We start from the raw sequence: 20,111 nt of genomic DNA on the forward strand, positions 1-20,111 counted from the left end.
GTTGTTTCTCCACTGCCAGTGTGAAGTGGGTGGATAATAAGTGCACCAAATTTAGGAGTGAAAAATATTCCTAAATCCTTAGCCTAAGTAATATTCTGGATCTCAGTTTCCCCATTTGTGAATTAGTAAAACTAACTTCCTTCACTGGTGATTTCTAAGACATAAAACCAATTATGTGGAATGTTTGAAAATAAATGTCAAAATAAGACATTTTCTCTTGGTTAAGAGTTTTTGTTTTAAGAAATAGGAATAGTCTTAGAGATATTTCCCTAGAATTCACAGTAGACAGTCCTAAGTAATACAGAAAGCAAAGTCCTCATTGACACTGAATTTCATATTTAAATTCATATTCAGTCTCTGGTTGGGGTTATAGAAAATTGAAGTGAATGGGTATTTGTAGTGCATCAAAACAAAAGAATGGTCTGGTCTTTATTCTCCCTTTCCTCAGTGCTCCGTCTGTCTATAGAGTGATGACACATTGCAAATAACATAAATCAAAAATGAAACCAAAACAAAAATCCTCAGTATTTCTGTGTAAATATGATATATTTTTAAACAAGTACCGTTTTCCTTTTTTTCTTATCTATATTAGCATGCTTCAGGTAGAAGTGGGGAGGAGAAGAAAATGAAAGCAAGTAGTTCTTGGTAATGTTTCTTCTGTTTTGTATATCTGAGAAGGATCACTGCTTTACTGGAAATCAATTCTTCCTTGTCTTTATTGTCTTCATAAAACCTGAGGAGAAGGTTGAATAGGGCTGTGTGGCCATATTTTGTTGCAGAACCATTGTGTTCCCTTACAAATAGTGCCTTACTAATTCTGTTTAAATGTCTACCATGAAAGAAAGTGATGGGTTCTAGTTGAGGGTGCTGTTAAAAAGTGTTTTTAAAAAACTTTACCATCATATTTTTAATTAATGAAAGACATTAAAAAGAAGTTATCTAGAGTAGACGTATTCCCTGAATTGGCCCCATATTTTTTGGTGCTAAAAATAATTGAAATAAATGATTTACTATTAGTTTCTAAAATACCGATTGTCTTTTCAGCACGTTCTGCCGCAAGTTGTTATATACATGTGTCTGTTATCTCTATTTTTTCCAGTTTTATTTAGATACAATTGACATAATACAATTGACTTATATACTTGTATTTAAGGTGTACAACAAAATGTTTTGGTATATGTATATATTGCAAAAAGATTACCATAGTAAGTTTAGTTAATACCCATCACCCCACAGTTACAAGTTTTGTTGTCTTTTTAAAAATCTAGGTCTATTTCTTTCATTTAGTAATGCAAGATTTATTACTCATTTTTATGTGGGCGAGACAAACCTACATTTTGCTAAAATGTTAATTCCTCTATAGGCTATTTTCATGGTTAATGTGGATCATTAATTTGACCATCTAAATCTATTATCCATCATTGAATCACAGAATCAGAGTTCCTTAGACTTGAAGGGGTGCTTAGAGATCATGCAGCCCATCTCCTTTATTTTACAAATGAGGAAGCTGACCCAGAGAGATTAAAGTGGTATAATCAAGTTCATAACACTCTTTTCATGGTACCATGTTGCCTCTCAGAAACTAAATAACTAAAGAGCATCATGTCCCGTATACATTTACAACTATACTTTGTATATTACAGGTAATACATGCTTTAGAAATATTCCAAGCATATACCTCATTTGTTTGAAATGTGAAGGAGTGTTCTTAGAGTTAAAATGCTAGTATTCATATGATGTACTACAAAGAAGAAACAGTTTTAGAAATTAAAACAAATTACATTTTTAAAAATTTTGGTATCATTACTCTACAATTACATGAGGAACATTGTTTACTAGACTCCCCCCATCACCAAGTTCCCCCCACATTCCCCATTGTAGTCATTGTCCATCAGCGTTGTAAGATGTTGTAGAATCACTACTTGTCTTCTCTGTGTTGTACAACCCTCCCCGTGCAACCCCCTGCCACATTATACATGCTAATAATAATGCCCCCTTTCTCCCCTGCTCCCCCTTATCCCTCCCTTCCCACCCATCTTCCCTGGTCCTTTTCCCTTAAGTAACTGTTAGTCCATTCTTGGGTTCTGTGAGTCTTCTGGTGTTTTGCTCCTTCAGTTTTTCCTTTGTACTTATACTCCACAGATGAGTGAAATCATTTGATGCTTGTCTTTCTCCATCTGGCTTATTTCATTGAGCATAATACCCTCTAGCTCCATCCATGTTGTTGCAAATGGTAGAATTTGTTTTCTTCTTATGGCTGAATAACATTCCATTGTGTATATGTACCACATGTTCTTTATCCATTCATCTACTGATGGACACTTAGGTTGCTTCCATTTCTTGGCTATTGTGAATAGTGCTGCGATAAACATAGGGGTGCATTTGTCTTTTTCAAATGGGGCTCCTGCGTTCTTAGGGTAAATTCCTAGGAGTGGAATTCCTGGGTCAAATGATATTTCTATTGAGTTTTTTGAGGAATGTCCATACTGCTTTCCACAATGGTTGAACTAGTTTACATTCCCACCAGCAGTGTAGGAGGGTTCCCCTTTCTCCACATCCTTGCCAACATTTGTTGTTGTTTGTCTTTTGGATGGTGGTGATCCTAACTGGTGTGAGGTGATACCTCATTGTGGATTTAATTTGCATTACTCTGGTGACTAGTGATGTGGAGCATCTTTTCATGTGTCTCTTTGCCATCTGAATTTCTTCTTTAGAGAAGTGTCTGTTCATATCCTGTGTCCATTTTTTAATTGGATGATTTGCTTTTTGTTTGTTGAGGTGCATGAGCCCTTTATATATTTTGGATGTCAACCCTTTATCGGGTCTGTCATTTATGAATATATTCTCCCATACTGTAGGATGCCTTTTTGTTCTATTGGTGGCGTCCTTTGCTATACAGAAGCTTTTCATTTTGGTGTAGTCCCACTTGTTCATTTTTGCTTTTGTTTCCCTTGCCAGGGGAGATAAGTTCATGGAGAAGTTGCTCATGTTTATGTGCAAGAGAATTTTGCCTAAGTTTTTTTCTAAGAGTTTTATGGTTTCATGACTCACATTCAGGTCTTTGATCCATTTCGAATTTACTTTTGTGTATGGGGTTAGACAATGATCCAGTTTTATTCTCTTACATGTAGCGTCCAGTTTTGTCAACACCAGCTGTTGAAGAGGCTGTCATTTCCACATTGTATGTCCAGGCTCCTTTATCATGTATTAACTGACCGTATATGTTTGGGTTAATATCTGGACACTCTATTCTGTTCCACTGGTCTGTGGTTCTGTTCTTGTGCCAGTACCAAATTGTCTTGATTACTGTGGCTTTGTAGTAGAGCTTGAAGTTGGGAGCGAGATCCCCCCATTTTATTTTTTCTTCTCAGGATTGCTTTGGCCATTCGGGGTCTTTGTGGTTCCATATGAATTTTAAAACAATTTGTTCCAGTTCGTTGAAGAATGCTGTTGGTATTTTGATAGGCATTGCATTGAATCTGAAGATTGCTTTAGGCAGGATGGCCATTTTGACTATTAATTTTTCCTAGCCAAGAGCATGGGATGAGTTTCTATTTGTTAGTGTCCTCTTTAATTTCTCTTAAGAGTGTCTTATAGTTTTCAGGGTATAGGTCTTTTACTTCCTTGGTTTGGTTTATTCCTAGGTAGTTTATTCTTTTTGATGCAATTGTGAATGGAATTGTTTTCCTGATTTCTCTTTCTGCTAGTTCATCATTAGTGTATATGAAAGCAACAGATTTCTGTGTATTAATTTTGTATCCTGCAACTTTGCTGAATTCAGATGTTAGTTCTAGTTGTTTTGGAGTGGAGTCGTTAGGGTTTTTTATGTAGAATATCATGTCATCTGCAAATAGTGACAGTTTGACTTCTTCTTTACCAATCTGGATTCCTTGTATTTCTTTGTTTTGTCTGATTGCCGTGGCTAGGACCTCCAGTACTATGTTAAATAACAGTGGGGAGAGTGGGCATCCCTGTCTTGTTCCCCATCTCACAGGAAAAGCTTTCAGCTTCTCGCTGTTCAGTATGATGTTGGCTGTGGGTTTTTCATATATGGCCTTTATTATGTTGAGGTACTTGCCCTCTATACCCATTTTGCTGAGAGTTTTTATCATAAATGCATGTTGACTTTTGTCGAATGCTTTTTCAGCATCTATGGAGATGATCATGTGTTTTTTGTCCTTCTTTTTGTTGATGTGGTGGATGATGTTGATGGATTTTCGAATGTTCTACCATCCTTGCATCCCTGAAATGAGTCCCACTTGGTCATGGTATATGATCCTCCTGATGTATTTTTGAATTCGGTTTGCTAATATTTTGTTGAGTATTTTTGCATCTATGTTCATCAGGGATATTGGTCTGTAATTTTCTTTTTCGGTGGGTCTTTGCCTGTTTTTGGTATTAGAGTGATGCTGGCTTCATAGAATGAATTTGGAAGTATTCCCACCTCTTCTGTTTTTCGGAAAACTTTAAGGAGAATGGGTTTTATGTCTTCTCTATATGTCTGATGAAATTCAGCGGTGAATCCATCTGGCCCAGGGGTTTTGTTCTTGGGTAGTTTTTTGATTATCACTTCAATTTCATTGCTGGTAATTGATCTGTTTAGATTTTCTGTTTCTTCCTTGGTCAGTCTTGGAAGGTTGTATTTTTCTAGGAAGTTATCCATTTCTTCTAGGTTTTCCAGCTTGTTAGCATATCAATTTTCATAGTATTCTCTAATAATTTTTTGTATTTCTGTTGGGTCTGTCCTGTTTTTACCTTTTTCATTTCTGATTCTGTTGATGTGTGTAGTTCTCCTTTCTCTTAATAAGTCTGGCTAGTGGCTTACATATTTTGTTTATTTTCTCAAAGAACCAGCTCTTAGTTTCATTGATTTTTTTTGTATTGTTTTATTCTTCTCAGTTTTATTTATTTATTCTCTGATATTTATTATGTCCCTCCTTCTGCTGACTTTGGGCCTCATTTGTTCTTCTTTTTCCAGTTTCAATAATTGTGACTTTAGAGTATTCATTGGGATTGTTTTTCCTTCTTTAAATAGGTCTGGATTGCTATATACTTTCCTCTTAAAACTGTCTTCACTTTGTCCCACTGAAGTTGGGCCCTTGAGCATTTGTCTCCATATATTGCTTGATCTCTCTTTTAATTTAGTCATTGATCCATTGATTATTTAGGAGCACGTAGTTAAGCCTCCATGTGTTTGTGAGCCTTTTTGTTTTTTTTGTACAATTTATTTCTAGTTTTATGCATTTGTGGTCTGAGAAGTTGGTTGGTAGAATTTCAATCTTTTTGAATTTACTGAGGCTCTATTTGTGGCCTAGTACGTAGTCTATTGTGGAAAATGTTCCATGTGCACTTGAGAAGAATGTGTATCCTGCTGCTTTTGGGTGTAGAGTTCGGTGGATGTCTGTTAGGTCCATCTGTTCTAGTGTGTTGTTCAGTGCCTTTGTGTCCTTACATATTTTCTGTCTGGTAGATCTGTCTTTTGGAGTGAGTGGTGTGTTGAAGTCTCCTAAAATGAATGCATTGCATTCTATTTCCTCCTTTAATTCTATTAGTATTTGTTTCACATATGTTGGTGCTCCTGTATTGGGTGCATATATATTTATAATGGTTATATCCTCTTGTTGGACTGAGCCCTTTATCATTATGTAATGTCCTTCTTTATCTCTTGTTACTTTCTTTGTTTTGAAGTCTATTTTGTCTGATGCTAGTACTGCAACACCTGCTTTTTTCTCCCTATTGTTTGCGTGAAATATCTTTTTCCATCCCTTGGCTTTTAGTCTGTGTATGTCTTTGGGTTTGAGGTGGGTCTCTTGTAAGCAGCATATAGATGGGTCTTGCTTTTTTATCCATTCTATTACTCTGTGTCTTTTGATTGGTGCATTCAGTCCATTTACATTTAGGGTGATTATTGAAAGATATGTACTTATTGCCATTGCAGGCTTTAGATTTGTGCTTACCAAAGGTTCTTTACTATCTAACTGTCTAACTTAACTCGCTTATTAAGCTTTTATAAACACAGTCTGATGATTCTTTATTTTTCTCCCTTCTTAATCCTCCTCCTCCATTCTTTATATGTTAGGTGTTTTGTTTTGTTCTCTTTTGTGTTTCCTTTGACTGCTTCTGTGAGTAGTTGATTTTATTTTTTGCCTTTAGTTAGTATTTGGTTGGTGTGCTTTCTTTGCTGTGATTTTATTTTCTCTGGTGACATCTATTTAGCCTTAGGAGTGCTTCCATCTACAGCAGTCTCTTTAAAATTCCTTGTAGAGGTGGTTTCTGGGAGCAAATTCCCTCAACTTTTGCTTGTCTGGGAATTGTTTAATCCCTCCTTTATATTTAAATGATAATCGTGCTGGATACAGTATCTTTGGTTCAAGGCCCTTCTGTTTCATTGCATTAAATATATCATGCCATTCTCTTCTGGCCTGTAAGGTTTCTGTTGAGAAGTCTGATGATAGCCTGATGGGTTTTCCTTTGTAGGTGAACTTTTTTCTCTCTCTGGCTGCCTTTAATACTCTGTCCTTGTCCTTGATCTTTGCCATTTTAATTATTATGTGTCTTGGGGTTGTCCTCCTTGAGTCCCTTGTCTTGTGAGATCTGTGGCCATTGTCTGAGAGACTATTTCCTCCCCCAGTTTGGGGAAGTTTTCAGCAATTATTTCTTCAAAGACACTTTTTATCGCTTTTTCTCTCTCTCCTTCTGGTATCCCTATAATGCGAATATTGTTCCGTTTTGATTGGTCACACAGTTCTCTTAGTGTTCTTTCATTCCTGGAGATCCTTTTATCTCTCTCTGCCTCAGCTTCTCTGTGTTCCTGTTCTCTGATTTCTATTCCATTAACGGCCTCTTGCACCTCATCCAGTCTGCTCTTAAGTCCTTCCAGAGATTGTTTTTCTTCTGTATTCTCCCTCCTAACTTGATGCTTTAGCTTTTGCATATTTCTCTGCAGGTCCTTCAGCATGATTATGGCTTTTATTTTGAATTCTTTTTTAGGAAGATTGGTTAAATCTGTCTCCCTAGGCTCCCTCTCAGGGGTTGTCTTGGTGATTCTGGACTGGATCAGATTCTTCTGCCTTTTCATGGCTATAGAGGTAGTCATGGGCAGTTTGCACGTGTGTTAGCTGCGAGAACAAAGTCCCTTCCTGCTTGCTGGTCACCTTGCCCTCCTCGCTGCCTCTGCTCGTTACCCACCCACAGATAGCAGCTTCTGGTTTTATTTCCTGAGCTGCCACAGGCGGGGCAGCCATTGGGGCAGCTCAGAGCCCCATGGGGAGTGGCAGGCACGCTGGGTACACTCTGCTGCCAGAACTGTGACCTTTAGTGCCTTGTCTCGTCTTCCTCTGTCTGTGCGTGTTGGCGGGGCCTCTGAGTCTGGCCCGGGTGGCTACAGAGGATTCTCTGGGCCGTTGCTGTGGGCGCAGCTGCTCTCCGGCTGCTCCCCTGCTATGGCAGGGCCGCACTGGAGGGGGAATGGGCGGGAGCCTGTTTATCGCCGTGAGGGGCTTCAGAGCTGCGCTGCCTCCCAGGGGGCTGGAGCACCTAAATTTTCCCTGGATTCCCAGCTGCTGGGCTTAATGTGCTGGGATGCTTCCATCCAGCTGTGAGGCCCCTGTCTCTTTAAGACTTTTAAAAAGCATTCGCTTTTCTTTTGTCCCAGGGGAGCCGGCTGCAGTCACCCGCTTGCAGCTTTTACTGTTCTGTTTCCCTAATATCCAGCACACCACACAACGTGTGTCTGTGCTCCCAGTATGGATGACTAGGGCTGGGTATTTAGTAGTCCTAGGCTTCTACTCCCTTCCTGCTCCAACTCCTCTCCTCCCACAGGGGAGCTGGGATAGGGGTTGGGGGGTGCTCGGGTTCTGCCAGGTCGCGGCTTGTATCTTACCCCCTTCGTGAGGCACTGAGTTCTTGCAGGTGAAGATGTAGCCTGGCTGTTGTACTGTATCTTCTGGTCTCTCTTTTAAGAATAGTTGTATTTGTTGTATTTTCAAAAATATATATGGTTTTAGGAGATTTCTGCTGCCCTACTCATGCCGCCATCTTGGCTCCTGTTGTATTTATTTTTCAATTTAAATATAACAAAAGTATTTTTCTTTTACAGTTCGGTAAGATTTTACAAATGTGTAATCGTGTAACCACTACTATAGTCAAGGTACATAACTCCGTATGTTCTTTCTGCCATCCCTTTGTAGTCAGCCCTTCCCTGCAGTCCTAACTAGTGACAACTGATCTGTTTTCCCTTCTTGTAGTTTTGTCTTTTCCAATATATCATAAAAATGTCATAAAGTGTGTAGCCTTTTGAATCTGTCTTCTTTCACTTGCCACATGCATTTGAGATTCATGCATGTTCTTGTGTATATCCTTACCTAACTTTTTATTGCTAAGGAGTATTCTGTTGTATGAATTCCATGGTTTGTCCATTTACCAGTTTAAGTATGTTTGGATTGTTTACAGTTTTAGGGGAATCATGGTTATGAATAAAGCTGCTATAAACACTGATGCATGGGTTTTTGTGTGGACTTAAGTTTTCTATTTCTCCTGAACAGATAGCCAGAAAAGGGATTGCTGGGTCATATGGTAACTCTCTCTTTATAAGAATTGCCAAACTATTTTTCCAGAGTTCCTGTACTGTTTTATATATAGTCTTAACAGCAACATATGAGAGTTCCAGTTGCTCTGCATCCTTGGCAACACTTCACTTGGTACTATCAGTTTTTTAAAAAATGTGTTTTAGTCATTCTAAGATGTATGTAGTGGTATCTCATTAAAGATATGCAGATGGCCAATAGGTACATGAAGTGATGCTCAACAATATTAGCCATAGAGAAATGCAAAACAAAACCACAAAGAGATGCCACTTCATATCTACTAGGGTGGCTTAAGAGATAACAGTAAGTGTTGGTAGGATGTGGAGAAATGGGAACCCTCAAAATGCTGGTAAGAATGTAAAATGGTGAAGCTGCTGTGGGAAACAGTCTGATAGTTCCTTGAACAGTTAAATGTATAGTTATGTAATTCAGCAACTCCATTCCTAGGTATTACCCAAGAAAATGGAAACATGTCCAAACAATAACTTGTATATGACTTTATAATAGCATTAGTCATAATAGGCAAAAAGTAGAAGGAACCCAAATGTCCATCAACTGATAAATAGATAAGTAAATATAGTTTATACAAAGGGTTTAGATAATGGTAAATGCCACAGCATGGGTGAGCCTTGAAACTTCATGCCAAGTGAAAGAATCTAGTTACACAGGACCAAGTACTGTGTGATTCTATTTGAAATACCCAGAATAGGCATATAGAGACAAAGTAGATAGTGGTTGCCTGGAATTGGTAGGGATAGGGGGATTAAAGGTTAACGGTAATGGGTGTGTGGGGTTTCCTTTTGGGGTAATGAGAATGTTCTAAAATTGTGGTGGTGAATGCACAACTCTTAAGTATCCATTACATGCTTCGAATTGTATGGTTTGTGATTTTCAAAGCTGTTAAAAATTACTAGTTTTAAATGTACAATTCAATTTTTAGTAAATATATATAGAATTGTGCAAACATTACCACAAAACAGTTTTCGAATATTTCTATCACACCAAAAGATCCTTTGTTCCTGTTTGTAGTTAATAACTATTTCCATCCCACACCAGGCAACCAGAGATTTTCTGCCTCTACAGATTGGTCTGGTATATTTCATATGAATGAAATCATGTATCTTTTGGAATCATACTCCTTTTGCCTCTGGCTTCTTTTACTAAGGTTTCAGTTTCTGCATGTCCGTGCTAACACTTGTACTGTTTGTATTTATTATAGCCATCCTAGTGGGTGTGTAGTGATGTCTTATTGTGGTTTTAATTTGAATTTTCTTACTGACTAATGTTGAATATATTTTTACATGCTTATTAGCCACTCCTATATCTTTGGTAAAATGTGTGGTAAAATTGCCCATTTAAAAAATTGTTATTGTTGACTTTTGAGAGTTTCTTATATATTTTGGCACAAACTTTTTTTTGTCAGATATGTGATATACAAATGTTTTCTTCCAGCTGTGGCTTGTATTTTCATTCTAACAATGTAATTTGCAGAGCAGTTTTTAATTTTGACAAAGTCCAATCAATTTTTTATTACATTGTATTGAGGAAATCTGCCTAACTCAAGGTCCACAAGATTTTCTTCTGTGCTTGTGTTTAAAAGTTTCAAAGTTCTACAGCTAGTTCTTTGATCCATGTTGAGTTAATTATTGTACAGGACATGAGGTGCAGGTTGAAGATCATTTTTTTCTTTTGCATATAGATGTCAATTGTTCTAGCACATTTGATGAAACTACTATCATCTCTTATTGAACTGCTCTTGCACCTTTGTTAAAAATCAATTGACAGTATTTGTGTGGGTCTCTTTGTGCTTTCTCTGTGTTTTCCTCTTTTTGTCTGCTTGTCTTTTTCTTCTCTTTGTTCCCTTCTCTCCTATTAGACTCTCCCTCTCCCAGTTTTCCTTATTATCTTCCTCATGGTGAACTATATTGATTAGTATTAATTGAAATTTTATATATATACAGCTATAAATATGCAGAATTGTATTTTTCTCTTCACGTAAAAAAAAAATGCCAGAAATGATTAACTTCTTATTATAACCCTTAGTTTTTCTCAGTGAATTTGTGGCCTTAAAGAAAGATGGTGGTCCCTCTTCCCAAACCATGTTTCAGAACTTTTGCAAAAAGAGTCATTTTCCCATTGTTACAGTTCCTTTAAAAAAGAAATTAGTTAAGGTAATTTCAAATTGGTATGCTGAAGGGAGTCAAGAATTCACTCTTTTTTCTAAAATGCTTTTAGTTCATCCCTAAATTATAAGGTTGATTACTGATGCTTCTCCCATAGGCTGCAGTCATGATTACTACTGGATCCACAGATACTAGAAAAAGTTTTCAAAAAGCTTAATTTTGTAACTTCTCCAAAGCCAGCTTTGATCTATATTTTTTAACACTTAAACCAATAAAGGAGTTAGAATTTTGTATTTAAATAAAAACGAGAGACTTGACAATGAAATCAAGTAATACAAGTGACCAGTCCTGGCTTTGAACTTTACAAAGAACAGTCATGTTTTATTTTGGTTTTCTCAGAATCTAGTTTTTCTGAAAAGTGCCCTGTATACATTGAAACATGTCTCTTATGTAGTTTCTTAGAAAGTTTGTGGGCAAGATGTTCCTTTCATGCTGCTTCAGTTGAAGTTTTCATTGTTTCCATTTGTTTGGAAACTCTTTTTTTTGTATTTACTCTTTTTGTTAATGCTATACAATAGTTTGGAGATACTAGTTCAAAATTCTATCAGCATTTTCTAGCATAATTAAGGGATTTAATTTCTGTGATGCTAACAGAGGGTTATTATTACCTGGGATAATGAAATGAGATTACATAAACCCCATACCTGAAATCTCCAGCTACTTGCTTTTGGCACTTTGCTTGAACTGTGATTTCTGCCTCTTCAGGTTAAGAGAGCCTTTCCCCCAACCACACTCAGTTTCTCTGTTTTTTAAGATGTTCTTAATATTAAAGCTTACTAGTTCATTAGGTTCAGATTTTTTTTCTCATCTCCATGAAACTATAGATAGAGCAGGGAACTTGGCAGAGACTGTTGTGGAAAATTTGGGCAGAGATCTTAAAGCAATATAATGTGGGCCAGGCTGCGTCATAACACACCTGAGCCTTATTGCAGACCTTTGCCGCCTCGTGCAGCAGTTGCCTTGAGTTAAGAAGCAAACTCGGCTTCTTTTTGGTCCAAGCTCAGCTGTTTATGCATATTTCTCAACCTTGGGCTGATTGGATTAATTCTGCCCTTCCCCAAAAAGGTAGCTCTGCAAGTACCTTCCCCCTCCCACATCTTCTCAAGTCTAATTCTCTATACCTAGGAGCTTTGGCTCTTCCTCTTCTTTTCACAGGGTCGGGACTTGTCCTGGGCAAGCCAGCCCTTTGCTTCTCCTGCTCCTGAGAAGTGCCAAGATTCTACAGCGCTGACTCCCAACTGCCTTCTCGTACCTAGACTTTGGGCTGCTTTCCAGATACCTGCATAAGCAAGCCCTTGTCACTACCACCCATTCCTACCTGCACCCTTTTTCCTCTTTGCCACCGTGTTCCTTAATCCTTCCCTCCCACCTCCACCCTCTCGTGCACAATGTATAAAGGATGGAAAAAGTACTACGGCCCGAAGTCTCTGAATGAGGCATCAATGGATGAATATTTAGGCAGCTTAGGGCTGTTTCGGAAGCTGACTGCCAAGGATGCCTCTTGCCTCTTTCGGGCTGTTTCGGAGCAGGTAAAAGGAAAACAAATGTGTCTTCCCTATACTGAGTTTTCAAAGTTTGAGACATGGCATGGTACTGTAGCTAGAAGACCTATAGCCCACCAAAACAAAATTCCCTTATCCCTTCCCTAGTAAAAACATCAGGTCTATATGCTACTTATTACCTTGCTGTGTGCCTTTACTCATTAGTCCAAATGTATTGCTTGCTTTTGCTATCTTAACTTTTCTAAGTGCCACTTTGGAATGTGAGAAAGGTAATGGGGTTAAACAATATTTTGAAGTGTATCTTGATCCTTTTTAAGCAATGCTCCACTTCTAAATTTTATGCCTAAGGAAAAATTTATAGGCTGTTCCCCGATGGAGTAGAAAAGCAGGGGGGCATTGACAGAATCATCTCCCCTCATTCTCACTAAAGGAATGTAAAAACAGATTTTAGTGAGGACTTAATTTCCTAATTTCCTATGTATGTTCTGATTAAGGGAGACTTAAGTGTCCAGTTCATAGGCTTAATTTAGAAGCTTCTGTGTCAAATTACTGCTGACAGTGAGCTGGTCTTTCTCTTTTTTTAGTTGTTTTGCAGCCAGGTCCATCATTTGGAAATCAGGAAGGCTTGTGTTTCATATATGAGAGAAAATCAACAAACTTTTGAGTCTGTAAGTAGAATACATACCCAAGGGAGAGTTGTGGATAGAGTATATAGCAGGTGGGAAATGAATTTTGAGCTTCTATATATGAAAATTATATCATTCTCTCAATAGCAAATATTTAATTTCCAGCTGGCTTCCTTCCCCCTGGCTAGCCATGCTTCTGAACCTCCTTCTGTAATTAGACTGTTTTGTACTCCAATTAAAAATTGAGAAAAAAAGTTTGTATACTTCCAACTACTTTCTCCCCCACACCAAAAATTCCCCAAAAGTTAACATTTTGACTGCTGTTTTTTATTATCCATACCACTGTTTTCTTGAACAATTAATCATAGTTCACAAAGGTTTGGCTATGTAAGTGTATATTTAAATATATGTACAAATACGAACCTCCTCTGCCTTAATTCTGTGCACAATGCTCTTCAGCCAGACAACTTAATCTTATAAAACTTACTTGTAAGGAAACAAATTAGGAAACCTATTTTCATGTGACAAATTGGTAATTGGAGCACTGTCGCTAATGATTGACTTTAAAACAACTTAGAAGACATCTTTGTACGTTGAAGCGTTTGAACTCTTGAAACAAAATAAGGTTTTATTAAGGTGTTTTTGAAGTGTGTCTTTTGTGTGTTGTGTTTTTTTTTTTTTTTTTACTGTGTTTAGCTTTTCCAGTACTATTTGTTTTCTTCTGGCTATATTTTGGGTATTTGCCTGCTGTTTGAGGTTTACTCTTAATTTTCTCAACAGGTTTTGGTGAATTTTAAAACTATGTAAAGACTTTTTTACTTTAAAGCTTATTACCTTGAAATTAATTACAATCTTCACCCCACCTGGGAAAGGATTATTCGTGAAATTACTTTAAATGCAAGACTATGGTGTAAAGCAGTGCATCTCAAGTACTTTCATGCATACAAATCACCTGGGGATTTTGTTAAAATACAGATTCTGATTCAGTAGGTCTGAGCAGGGCCCATAATTTCTTCATAGTTAAACTCCCAAGTGATGTTTGCTGTTGTTTGTACATGACATTTTGAGTAACAGATGTGTGTAAAATTTTAAAACTGTGAGGATGAATCTCTGAATAATTATGCCAAGTGGAAGAAGCCAGAACTACCCTCCCACCAAAGTACATACCACACGATTTCCTTTATATAAAACTCTAGAAAATGCAAACCAATCTATTGTGACAGAAAGCAGATCAGTGATTGCTTGTGGGTCAGTGGGGCTAAAGAGGGGCACAAGGAAACTTGATATTCACTATCAAGATAATCATGGTGGTTTCATGACTGCATACATATGTCAAAACTTAACTGCATTTAAATATTTGCAGTTTATATGTCAGTTGTACTTCAAAAAGCTGTTAAAAGGGTTTGAGGAAAAATTAAAATTTGATTTTACATCTAGTGATATATTTGCATGGAACCAGTCATATAGTCCTTGAATTTTTATTTTTATTTAGGTACTTTACATACAGTAAAATTGGCCATTTTAAGTTGAGTGTTACTAGTTTTGGCAATAATATGCAGTCATATAACTGCCACTGTAATCAAGATACAGAACAATTCCATCACCCCAGAAAGTTGCCTTGTGCCCTGGGCTTTTTAAAAATAAATTTCCTTTAAGATTCCTCAGTTTAACTTGGTAAGTGCATGTCTCCTGTCAAGTATGAAATTATTCTAATTATTGGGCTTGCTCGATTCATGAAAATTGTCAGGTTTCTTAAATAGGAATTTCAAAACTAAAAGGCATACTATTGGATGAAATGCACGGGTAAGTGGATAAGCCAGGACCAGTTCCTAAGATAATTGTATAGTCTAGCTTTTCTTCACTCAAAACTTTTGTGTATGTGCAAATCTTCTTGAGATGCTGTGCAAAGTAGTAATTTAGTACTGAAATTGTTGAGTTGAACAAAAATCCATTGGAGGATAATATTGCAGAATATAATCAGATTTCGGTAATATGTAATTGGTTAAGTCAAGTTTTTTTTTATTTTTGAAGTATGTAGAGGGATCTTTTGAGAAATACCTGGAACGGTTGGCAGATCCCAAGGTAAGATCAAATATGGGGGTTTACTCTTTTCAGAGTATTTGGAATAGTAACATAAATATTCATTCAGCTGTGTCACTTTAGCTAGACTCAACCTATTTTCTTAAGTAGCCAGCTGAGTTGAATCAAATAGTTCTTGCAAAAGTTTAGAGGCTGGCTACGGACCTATTGTTTTGTGTTAAATAATGAGAATTGTGTGTTAAGAATTTTATCATCCATAGACTAGTAAAAGAGTACACACTGGGAACAGAACAAGCCTAAGCCTTTTCACTCTAATGGGGGAGGGGGAATGGTAATGAATGTTATTAGGAGGTTGTTACTTAGAACTCTTCTGATTTGTAGTTATCCTTTTATGTGGGAGTAAGATCCATAAACACATTTATTTAAAAATAATTTATGTGATTAGTTCCATAGTTGTGGACTTAAAACACTTGTACTAAATACCCTGCTGACTTCATATTCTTATGCTAATTCCATTTTTATTGTGCCTTTTAAATCTTCCATATTAATTGTCCTTGTTAATAACTAACTAAGGTTGTCTTTAGGTCTATTTTTTTCAGACTAAGTTTATGTTAATGATTAACTATCACAATATCCCAAGCCTCAAAGCAAGTTATAGAAGTTCTTCATCTAAAGTAGTGCTAAGTATCTAAAAAAACAATTGTTAAACTTGCAAAAACTACCTCCTAGCTGCAGAACGTTTTTAAAACTTTATGCACTATTTATATTTAGGAAAGTGCTGGCCAGCTGGAAATAAGAGCTCTTTCTCTAATTTATAAGTAAGTTGAACCTCCTTTTTTCAAAAAGAGAAAGTGTGTGTATGTGTGTGTAAGATTTCTATTAAAGTCCCTTTAGTATTGGGAAAATTTGAGATTTGATGTATTGATATATAAAATGAAGAGATCTAAGGAAAGTCAGTTGGTACAATTTTGGGGTGGAGAACCTCTAGCATTTGTGTACATTTGAATGGAAGAATAAAGGACTTTAAGAACTGCTGGTATTATTCCTGTCAAAAATCAGAATATTTATCTTAGAGTTTTTGTGTATTTAGCTTTGTGCCTCTTTTGCTTGTATCCTCCATGGAACAATATCACTTCTAAAAGAAATTGGTTCTTAAGGACAAAAATATTAGATATTACAATGATGGTTTGTGGTTCTTCAAAGGATTACAATACATAAATGTACAGTGTATCTGGTATTAAAATTTCATAGGGAAATTAAGAAAAGCCTAAAAAGGCTTTTTAGGGAGGTGATAATGGGAAATTTGAGAAACACTGGTCTACTGCTTTTGCAAGTTCTATTTTGGTCTTTAGAACTGTAAAAGCATTTTTGAAAGCTGTGCGATTTTGAAAAATAGCTACATAATGTAGGTTAGAGGTGTGGAAATCTTGTTCATTTGAGAAGTTTAATCTGTATTGACTCCTTAACAATTTTTAAGATGGTGAGATGGCATAAACCTTGGTAGGGTCAGAACCCTCTTGTGGGGAGTTGTTCAAGTTAGTATTTTGCAATCTGCTCCTTAGTAAGTCCAGCAATAAGTCGTATTGAAGAGGCATTGGGCAGGCTGATATCAGTTGTTGGCTTTTTAACTCACTGGCACCCAGCTTGTAAATTAGCCTGCTTCTGTTTTTGTGTGACCCTCAGGCTAAGAATGCTTAAAAAATTTTTGTAAATGGTTAAGAAATCAGAAGACTATTTCATGGCATGTTAAAATTACATGAAATTCAAATTTCAGTCTGCATAAATAAAGTTTTATTGGAACACAGTTATCTGCATTTGTTTGTGCATTGTCTATGGCTGCTTTCAGCGCTACAATGTCAAAGTTAAACCATATGGCATGCAAAAACTGAAATGCTTAGTATCTGGTCTTTACCAAGAAAAATTTGTCAACCCCTATTTTAAATAAATGGGAGCCCCCCAAACTCAAAAACATACATACAATTGTTAATCTATCTTTGCTCTTTCTCCCATGTTAAGATACATATATTAAGCAATCCATTGGACTTGACCTACCTTAATTTATCATTCTTTAGTCTTTTAAACATTTGGATTATTTTATGTAAATGAAGTATGCAGTTTAAAAACACAAATACTTGTTCTTACAAGTTTCTCATTTATATACCAAATTACCTGTTCTCGCCCACCTTTGTTTTCTATTCATGTAGACGGGATTTCATTGTTTATCGCTATCCCAGAAAGCCTCCAATTTACGTCACAGATAACGGCTATGAAGACAAGGTAAGAAGATGAGTGAGTGTTTACTAAAATAAACTGAATGATACTGCTGGCTTACCAGGGCATAGGAAATCCTTTTTTTTTTTTTTTACCTAATTAATGGAAAAGATAAGCATAGTCTAAATGAGAATTTTCTCTGCCATCAGCCTTTTCCTCTCCAGTCAGTCCTCCAACCTTAGTATACCATGCTTCCAGATAGTTTTCCTTTGTATCTCAAATGTCAATTCTTTTGAAACTTTCCCAGCTTCCCTGGAATTATTTCCTCCCTTTGTGTTCCTCTAACATGATCTGAAGTAATTATAATATTTATCACATTGTATTGTTTTCATTTCTCCTTTCTCATAAGTCTGAAGAGTGTGCTACTACTGCCCAGTAGGGTGCTTGGAAAATAGTAGGTTGTTCTGTTGGTTGAGAACTCTTAACAGGTAAACAAATTGTTCTTCAGCATACAGTTTTTATTTCAAGAAGATTTTAAGAGAAGCCTTTTATCCTGATTATTTGATTAGTGAATATAGACTGCACAGTATTTGAGTTTTGTAAGTTGTTTCGTTCCATGGAGCAAAATTCAGGCAAGTTTTTATTATGGTGAGAGAAGATTAGACACTGGGAGAACTGTTAAGATGTTTAAGTAATCTAGATAAAAGATGTGAACTTCACAATTGGCATTAGGAATAGGGGAAGACCAAGTGGGTGGCAAGAGATAATTTGGAAAATAAGTATAAATTAGGGCACATTGTTTTACTAATGGTACTTCCATCTGTTTTACTCAGCAAACATTAATCCTCTGTAGTGTACCGGACACTTTACTGGGCTTTGGGGATACCAAAGTAAATACAACAAAATCCTTGCCAGGGGTCTTAAGGGGTTATCAAGACAGACATGTAATAGTTAACTACAGCAAAGTAATACATTTTATAAAGAAGTATGTACAAAGAGCATAGGAAAAAAAGCCCTTCACTCTGCTTGAGTTTGAAAGTTTCATGGTGGTAGTGACATTTATGGGGAATACCAAAAAATGAGTCCAACAAGTATGAAGGCAATCTATTTAGAGGAAACATATGCAAAGGGATGGAAGCAAGAAATCCTTTGGGACTCAAATAATTGGGTGGGGAGAGGTCAATGCTGAAAAGACAGGCTAGAGTTACATGAGGGGTGTTAGTAGGCCATCTTAAGAATTTGGCTTTTCATTGTACAGAATAGTCAATTGAAGTTTTCTTCTACTATTTTATTATTAAGCTTTTAAAACATACAGAAAACCTAAAAGGATTTTACAGTGAGCATCCATATACTCACCACCTAGTCTGCTGTCAGTATTTATTGTCCTTGTTTTATCATATATCTATCCCATCTCTGTTTACCAGTCCATCTTAATTTTTGGTGTCTGAAATGTACTTTGAAATACATCAGTACAAGTGCCCCTAAACAAAGTTTTTAAACAAAGGTGTGACATAGTCTGAATTGTTTGAAGAAGAGGAGTGTTAGCTTTTGTATTTTAGCGATTTTACACAGCATTGCCTGAGGAGATTTAGACATTTAGATCTTTATTAGGACTCTTTAGACCTGCAATTCATTTTTTTTTCCTGGACTTTTTATTCTGAAAATTTTCATATAGAGAAAAGTTTTGAAAGAGTTGAGTAGTGAATATCCATATACCCAGCCCTTAGTTCCTACAGTTACACAGCTCCATTTTCAAATGAGTCCTATACATCTTAGAGATATTATTAAACTAATTAAGGGGAAAGCATCATACATTGGGAGCCATGATATTACAAAAATGTAAGGTCTTTTGAGTGTGCAGCCATGAGAATAGCATGTATAAATCTCATCCTTGAGCTGATGAGACTCTTATTAGCTTATATAGAGAGCTAATATTTAGCAGCAGTTGTGTGTTTACATGCAAAGGATTGTGTATATATGTCTAATTTGGGAGTGTATAAGTGTGTTCATACTGAAACTTAAGAATGGAAAAGCCAGGTGGCAGCAGAGTATTTTTGTTAGGTGACACCTTGATTTGCCTTAAACTTATACTGTATCTCATTTTAGGCTCTTAAGATTTGTATTTGAATTGTTTGAGTTTTCAAAAATGACTATCATAAACAGCATTATCAATGAGTCTTCCATAAAATATATTTTAGAGCAAATTCTCAAATAAATGCCTAATTGTCACCTTGGTTCCTTTCATCATCTATATTGACTTAACTCTGTATTTTACATATATCCAGTATCAGAGAAAATGCTACTGGAAACTAGCCATCTTCACTCAGCCCATTGGTCTATCTAGAAAGAATAGAAATAAATTAATATATTAAAAACAAAATAAAACTTAAACCTGGGCATGTAGAGTAAAAAATCAAGTCCCCGTTCATGCTCTTCAATCTCATGCTTTAAACTAGTTTGGGTGGGTATCCCTCTGTATCGTTCTCTTTGCATTTATTTTCTAAATGTAGATGGGCTCAACTTAACATTCTGTTACTTGTTCTTTTCAAATATCTATCCTCATCAATAATATGGATCTACTTCATTTTTTCACTACTTTATTGCCATTACATCCCACCTGCCTACCTGCAACAGACAGACCACCCACAAGTTTATATGAAAGAATTATTTTATGTTGGGATACCACCAAGAACATGAAAGCCATCATGCCTAGTTTTGCCTCTTCAGTCAAAATGGAACTCATTGCTACTTGAATAGAGAAATTGTACAGTCATCTTTCTTCTTTCCTGCTTGTTCATCAGTTTTGGTTAGCTGGGTACCTTTTCAACTACTCCTTAACAACTACCTTTAGTTATTAACCTTTCTTAGTTTGAGTTCCCAGTTCTAGTCCAAAATACAGAGGCTTCTCTGCTCAAATCTGCTTACTGTTCCTTGTGGATTAAAAAACTCCTCTTAAATGTAAAT

The 20,111-nt window shown here is 36.4% G+C and overlaps 1 protein-coding gene across 6 annotated transcripts in view; it reads left to right on the forward strand.

The window, feature by feature from the left end:
• ALG13 (ALG13 UDP-N-acetylglucosaminyltransferase subunit) overlaps nt 1–20,111 on the forward strand; it is a 63,314-nt gene that overhangs the window by 10,270 nt on the left and 32,933 nt on the right. The window contains exons 1-5 of one of the 6 annotated variants that reach the window (XM_036912617.2): nt 12,000–12,297; nt 12,855–12,938; nt 14,928–14,978; nt 15,708–15,754; nt 17,141–17,213. In XM_036912617.2, coding sequence (XP_036768512.1) covers nt 12,157–12,297; nt 12,855–12,938; nt 14,928–14,978; nt 15,708–15,754; nt 17,141–17,213 — 396 coding nt within the window. In that variant the 5' untranslated portion in view covers nt 12,000–12,156. The other 5 variants (XR_005030344.2, XM_036912618.2, XR_008995305.1 and 2 more) reach the window with 5 other exon arrangements.

This window comes from Manis pentadactyla, chromosome X, assembly GCF_030020395.1.
Source record: "Manis pentadactyla isolate mManPen7 chromosome X, mManPen7.hap1, whole genome shotgun sequence".
Classification (NCBI taxonomy): domain Eukaryota; kingdom Metazoa; phylum Chordata; class Mammalia; order Pholidota; family Manidae; genus Manis; species Manis pentadactyla.